General features: G+C 36.7%; 1 protein-coding gene across 2 annotated transcripts in view; it reads right to left on the minus strand.

Annotated features, from left to right (window-relative positions):
* The window catches only part of slc35f3b (solute carrier family 35 member F3b), a 162,535-nt gene extending 154,989 nt beyond the window's left edge, over positions 1 to 7,546 (minus strand). The window contains exons 1-2 of one of the 2 annotated variants that reach the window (XM_021480891.3): positions 7,349 to 7,546; positions 2,632 to 2,846 (exon numbers count right to left, since the gene is read on the minus strand). In XM_021480891.3, the coding sequence (XP_021336566.1) occupies positions 2,632 to 2,846; positions 7,349 to 7,440 (307 nt within the window). In that variant the 5' untranslated portion in view covers positions 7,441 to 7,546. Of the gene's footprint in view, positions 1 to 2,631; positions 2,847 to 2,927; positions 3,119 to 7,348 lie in introns of those variants that run through there. The other variant, XM_073920242.1, reaches the window with a different exon arrangement.
* Between the last annotated feature and the right edge of the window lie 262 nt (positions 7,547 to 7,808).

Here is a 7,808-nt window from a genome sequence, read left to right on the forward strand (position 1 = left end):
CCAATATAAAAAAATCTGATGCATCAACATATATGTAAATGACATATATGACATACAAGTTCCAATTTAGATTTCACATATATAAACTGTCTTATATGCGACATATTTCAAATATTGCAAATGTGGCCATTATATGGATAATATTGTAACTACGGGCACTTTTATGTCCTTTGATCATATATCCAAAGATATAATTTGTTCAAATTCCTCTCAAATTCCTCGTTGTCAAACAAACAATAAAACCTACTTTTTAAAAAATGACTACCTTTCTATTATATTTTTTTCAAATTATTTAACCTCCTTTTATGTATCAAAATCACTGTTTTCACCTTGTAGCACACCGAGTTTTAAACTTCCACAATGAAAATAATATTTTAAAATATTATTTATCTGGTATCTATTATTGTATCCTAATTAAGCACTAGTGAAAAGTTAAATATTTTTTAGTTATTAATGTAAGACTATTATCAATATTATTTTTTATACAAAATATAGCTGTCGCACAGTATTAGTGTCATTTCCACCACAACACCGTAATGTTGCTTTAAAAAGTTTGTGTGAAAGATTGTTTAGGTGGTTGCTAGGAAAATGAATAGTGCCATCTGAGATCATGTTCAAGATGGAGGGAATTTAAATTTTTATCAACAACACTTGACGAAATTCAAGGTGAATATTGCTTGATAAGGAAATACATTTATTCCATGTCATTTCCAAACATGCTGTACCTTCAAATATGTTTTTAAAAACCAAACAAAATTAAGGTAAATGAGAGTGTTTTGTATACATGGAAGGCTAGTATCAATTCAAAGCTAATCGGTGAAGCTATCTTTAATTTTTTCACAATAAACTATTGAAATGTCATTTCCACCACTGTCATTTCCATCACCACACACATTTTTAAAAATATTGAAAAAGTTCTCATCACACATTAAAAGTGTATAAGTTCATGCTCTATTTAATACACAAATTCAGTTTATTTATTTTCTATTAAGCTCTTAATTAAATTAATATTAAATTTCAAAGTGTGACAGGTGTACAATTCAGCAAACAACTAATTTATTTCATTGACAAATGTATAATTACTTTATATATTGAGCAAAGACAAACTGGTTAAACTAGATACAAAAATGGTCTTAGACAATGTTTGACCGCCATGATTTATTTCATTTTGAAATAAAAGCTGTATATTGAGCTGTGGTGGAATTGACATTTGTTCAGTTCACAATGGAAAAACTGTTTCTCTTCTTATCTAAGTTTGTCCTCATACAGATCTTAAAACTAGATCAATTGTTTAAACTTATGAGGCTATGTTACGTTAATTTTGAACAAGTTTTTTTTTTACTCAGCTTCACAAGGCTAAAAGTGCCTGTAGTAGGTAGATAGATAGATAGATAGATAGATAGATAGATAGATAGATAGATAGATAGATAGATAGATAGATAGATAGATAGATAGATAGATAGATAGATAGATAGATAGATAGATAGATAGATAGATAGATATTTTTTTCTAGAAATTCTATTTCATGTAACATATGTTAAGTAAAAACTAACTGGGCCACTGAAGACTTTTTGAATAAAGCAAATAGACATTTCATGTACTGTATCATGTATTTTCTAACAAAAACTGCCCTGGGTGAAAGGTCAACTGGATGGTGTTTTATAAGACTCCGAATACAGCCTCACCAGGCATTACTGTGCAGTTTTTCAGCACACAATGGGTCCCAAAACACTCATACAGTACCTTTATCTAGTGGGTAGAGTCACACAAAAGAGGATAAACAGCATCAAGATGAGAGGCTCTTTCTTCTCTTTATATAAAGGAAAAACAGTCACCATGCCATTGCCAGGACAGAGCCCATGCCTTTAAAGCTTCGGGTTATTTTAAAAGATTTAATTAAAAAATGTTTCAGTGCTCTATAGGCAACATGTACAGTAACTCACTGCATCCCCTTAATCAAATATTGAATGCCAAAACATGTGAACATTCAAAAAACACAGCCAAAACATTTCAAATCTTGTGATGTACTCCAATGTACCCCAAAACATAGAATTTCTCCTTAAAATCTCCTTAATTCTCAAAATCTTCTTCTCAACCTCAAGGCAGAAATGAGACTTCAAGGGATAGTTCATGCAAAAATTAACATTCTGCCATCATTTACTTGCCATAACTTAATCCAAACCAGTTTGAGTTTTTTTGGTATGTTAAACATAAAAGAAGATATTTTGAAGAATGTTTTTTGTTTATTTTATTTTGCATATTTGTTTATTTGTATATTGAGTGAACTATCCCTTTAATATAGAGCAAATCAAGACTTTAATTTGTCAAATGCTTTTTCTGAGATAAACACACAGAAAACCAACACAATGAGAGTGTCAAATATCTAAAACTCTTGCAAGTAAATGACAGGTCTACCAAGAGCAAAATATATGATCTGATCTATGCCCTATACTGTACATTAACACTACAGTTGCACAGTGCACTACTTTTCCCAAACGTAGGAGAAACATCTTAAATAAACTCCATCTTCTAAACTACAAAAGAAGCTCAAAGCAATGAAAACGCCTCAACACTCCACAACTGTGCAACAATAAAATCATTAGCAAAGCAAAAATAAAATCAGTTGCTTACTCTTATAAACGGCGTTCCACGGCTGGTAGCCATAATAGCCGGTGATTCTTAGGATCCTCTCCTCAATGGACGCGCTGTTTATGTCTTCAACTGACCGAGATGACTTCAGGTCCTCTTTAATCGATTCATCCACCACCAGGTACTTGAGCTGGCGGAGCTGAGGACTGATGTCGGACAGCCTTCTGGGACTCACCTCGGGGGATCTGCGCATTCCGCTGGAGAAAACAACACAAAGTTGGAATCGCGGATGGTGGACGCAGATGGTGAGGTGTGGGATCCGTGGCGCGCAAACAAACCTTCTCATTACATTGGGATTCGGGTGGTCTAGCGCAATAAAGAGAGTGTTTCTTAAAGCAAACACTGCTCGTAAAACGCCTGTGAGCGCGGAGCGGTGTTTGGGTTTGTGATTAGGGTGTGAATGCGCGGATCTTCACCCTCACTGGCGCTCCGAGCGGAGGAGGCAGAGCGGCGAGGAGATGATAACCAGACATGACTGCTGCTGCTCCATAGTTTAACACTCTACTGGTACAGTAGGCTAGGCTAGGCCAGAATTCAGCTGGAGGAAAGTGTTGTTATAGCGACAGTGCGTCATTTTATGGAGTAGGCTAACGTGTACAATTTGTGTGGCAGAAGAGAGAGAAAAAACTTTTGGTGGAGTTCCAAAAGTGCAAAGTAGAGGGTTTGAGTGTATGTGGATAATCAAAAACTAAAATGCACAATTAATATACGTTTTTGACAAAACTAGCCATGTGGAGTTCTTTAAAATAGTAAATTCTGCATAAAAATCAAAACAAATAAGCAAACTATCAAACACCCAAACAACATTCATTCATTTTCCTTTCGGCTTCGTTCCTTTATTAATCAGGGGTCGCCACAGTGGAATGAACTGCCAACTTATTCAACCTGATTTACGCAGCGGATGCCCTTCCAGCTGCAACCCATCACTGGAAAACACATAGGCCTACTCTCTCATTCACACACATACCAGGCCCGGATTGGCTAATCGGGAGCACCGGGAGAATTCACGGTGGGCCGGTGTCCCTAGCTGCTTGCACTCTCAGCAGTTGCACTTTTTATTTATTTATTTATTTGACCATAACCTCACTATTTTTATTCATTATTTTGCCGTAGCCCCGCTCTTTTTATTTATTTTCTCGCAGCCCCGTGAGCAAAATGCAGCTCGCAGGTTAATGATGATGTGACCAAGTTATCATTCCACCCCAAACAGCGGTAACTTAGTGAATATTAATTCATATTAATGAATATTAATAAATATTACACCTGCTCAATGAAAATCAGATGATTCACTACATTAATAAATCTTACATAACTTGATTAGAATTCTAATTCTAACAGCGCCATCTTAGTCTAGTGGTTAGCACGTTGCGTTATCACACCGCCAACCTGAGTTCGCTCCTCATCAGAATGTTTTTTTTTTTTTTTTTTTTTTTTCTTCATTTTTAGTGTTGACATATAGTACTGTTTGGGTTACTTATGTATGGGTACATTTTTTTATGTATGTGTGTGTGTGACGACCAGTTAGAAAGGACTGGATATCTATAAAGAATTAATGTTCTCATATTGATAAACATTTGAAGTTCTAAAGCAGCTGTGTCCTTGAAAAAGACGAGTTAGTGTCATTAGAAACTGAATTGGAAATAACATTATTTTAATTTAGTCAGTCGTCGATTGAGGTGGGCTGGTCTAAGGCTTGAAACTCCAGAGCTAAAAAGGAGTCCCACTCCAGCCCTGACACATAAACTACGGACAATTTAGCTTACCCAATTCAACTGTAGCGCATGCAGTGTTGCCAACTATTTCCAATGAAAAATAATTGAAGCCTGACCCAAAAGTAGCTAAATGTTGTCAGATGACGTCACGCACAAATTTGCATATCAGTGACATCATCACACATCTGAAAATCGTAAGCCTGTCATGTCTCTACTCTCTGAGGCGCCGTGTATTATATTATATTAAAACATTACATCCTGATGCACAATAAATAGGTTCTAGTTAACATATTACGTTGAGTGATGGCGTCCTTGCGTGATCGCAACTCAAAACTACATCTTTATGTAGTATATAAAAAATAATTAATGTGTTCTCAAATTGACTGGCCATCTCAGCAAAAACGTTATTTGAAATATGTCCATTTAGATTTTTATGAAAAAATATAGTTGACTATTTGTAAATGTAATACAAACTCCTTTTGATAAGATTTTTTATTTTATTTTCAAACATAACACCGATAACGAACAGTTACGTTCTTTTAAACAACCACAGCTTGTGTACCTACTCTTTTTTACTTGTGAAATTAACACACTTGTAAAAGTGACAACAATTATAGTTAACAATAACAATTATTGCTACCTAACTTACCAACAATTATACATGCTAACAAATATCAGTAAATTAACAGATATGATCGAAAAACAATCTGAGCTAGCAATTTTCTTTACTGAGTGAAGCCTACAGCCACTGTCTTTTGAGTCACTTTTTAAAAATTGCTAAAAGTAGACAAATGAATCTTAAAAATTGCTAAATTTGTTGTTAGGTGCTTTAAAAAAATAAATAAATAAATAAAAAATTGCTAGGGTAGTATGAAAAGTTGCTAAACCTAGCAACAAAATTGCTAAGTTAGCAACACTGAGCGCATGCCTTTGGACTACCAGGAGTAAACCCATGCAAACTCCACACAGAAATGCCAACTGACCCAGCCGAGGCTCAAACCAGGGACTTTCTTGCTGTGAGGCGACATCGCTACCCACTGTGCCACCTAACACCCAAACAAATTAAATAAATAAACAACGATTTTACTTTGATATATAAATGAAACTTTAGAAGATATGTTGCTTCTGGGGTTTTTTTTAACGATGGAAATTGTGGTCTGTGTAACTACAAACACAAATTTATGAAAACTGTGATGTCATATACGCATGCGTAAACTATATGTGCAACGCATATAGGCCTAGCGTTTCTTTAAAAGGGGAATTATTAAGGACTATTTTGTCTGAAATGCATAATACAGCATTTTAAGTCATTTGCATGGACCTGTATAAGTATAAAAAAATATTTTTTCCATTTTAGCTACGTTATGTCTTGTCACGTAAACAAACCCATCAGTATCCCTACTAGTTTTTAAAATGATTCCTTTAAGCTAAGCAGGGCTAAGCCTGGTCAGTACATGAATGGGAGACCACATGAGAAAACTAGGTTGCTGTTGGAGGTGGTGTTACTAAGGCCTGTAGGGGGCACTCAACATGTGATCTTGGTGGGCCCTATTGCCCTAATATAGTGAAGGAGACAGTATACTGTCAGTGGGTGCCGTCATTCAGATGAGATGATAAACCGAGGTCATGACTCTCTATGGTCATCAAAAATCCCATGGCAGTTCTTGTAAAGAGTGTAATCCAGGTAATCCCCCCAATCATCCCCATCCACTAAATTGGCTCTATCACTGTTATTCCACTCCAGTCTCCACCTATAGCTGGTGTGTGGTGAGCGCACTGGCGCCATTGTCCTGTGGCTGCCGTCGCATCATCCAAGTGGATGCTGCACATGGCTGATGGTGTGGAGAGACCTCTCTCATGATTGTGAAGCGCTTAGGGTGTATGGCCATACATGATAAATGTGATATATGCACATTACATTACATTTATTCATTTATTTATTTTATTTTATGCTTAGTCCCTTTATTCACCAGGGGTTGCCACTGCGGAATTAACCGCCAACCTATCCAGCATATGTTTTACACAGCGGATTGTTCCAACTGCAACCCATCAGTGGGAAACATCCCTATACTCCCACAAACTACGGTCAATGTAGCTTTCCCAATTCACCTATAGCCCATGTCTTTGGACTGTGGGAGAAATCGGAGCACCTGGAGGAAACCCACGCGAACACAGGAAAAACATTGTGCTACCCACTGCACCACCATGACGCCCCATTACATTTATTTATTTCTTTTAATAATTAATATTTTTCAGTATAAACAATATAAGACAGAGTTCACATGTTCACAAGTCCACATGTTGTATATTTTAGTTTTTTTTTTAAGGAGTAAAAATAACTGACAATTTAAATAAATAAATAAATAAATAAATAAATAAATAAATAAATAAATAAATAAATAAATAATAAACAAACAAACATAAGAGCAGCTTTCATGATGCAGTCTGGGCCACCAGGAGGAGCGCGCGCTTCAGCTTTACGCACCAACTGTTCTGGCGCTCCTTTCACTTAATAAGGAACGATTAAGGCCACTGTTGGAGCTCCTATAGATGCCACGTGAAAAAAAAACATCTAACTTCAATTTAGTTTTATATGCTACGTTCTTTATTTTTTTTTAACTATGCGGCTTGCATTGCATATAATGAAACTGATATTATTTCGTACATCCCGGTTGTAAACAGCATATTTCATGTCTAGATATAATAAAAAAAAATGACAAAGTCAGGATAGCTATTCTACGCACTGTAATGTCTGCCTTCTTCTTAATAGTAGATGCCTCGTGTCCAGATGCGCATATAACCATATTGTGCGTAGTGAGCTTAGTTTTAGCTTCACCGATGCTGACTCTAACTGGGCTATGTGTTACCCCCTCGCTCCCTGAATAGATAAACAGCTACTCCATCTGTCACGACTCAAAAGTGATGCTGAGTGTATCTCAACACCACACACATTTAACTCATGCATAGTTGCTTTTAAAAATTCTTACATGGGCATCAAGGTGGTCGGGGGTCCCAGGTAACACATGCAGTCCCTCCGGGGGGGTCCGAGCCGGTCTCCATCTCCATACATGATCCCCATGAATGACAGCAGCTCACTGCTCACACGCACAGAGACACACGGACTGGAATGGTCCGCTCAGCCACTCTCTTACACTCCAGCCGTGGCATTTACAGATATTCAGATTGTATCAGCTGTCACACCTCCAGCGGTTTTTCAGAACCACAGCGCCATCTGGCGGTGTTTGCGGTTTGGTAGCGCGTGTTTAGGGAATGGGAGCTCGAGGAGAAAGATTGCCCATCTGCTCAAAGTTAATCAAATTAATGTAAGATATTAGGCCGCTTTTTGATCAGACTGGTTGGCTTGTCAACAGTTAAGTTCTTATATTTCTGAAGATGTTTCAAGGATTTTAAACCTCCCTACTGAAAAAAACAGCTTAAACCAGCTTA

Source organism: Danio rerio, chromosome 13, assembly GCF_049306965.1.
Source record: "Danio rerio strain Tuebingen ecotype United States chromosome 13, GRCz12tu, whole genome shotgun sequence".
In the NCBI taxonomy this organism is placed as follows: domain Eukaryota; kingdom Metazoa; phylum Chordata; class Actinopteri; order Cypriniformes; family Danionidae; genus Danio; species Danio rerio.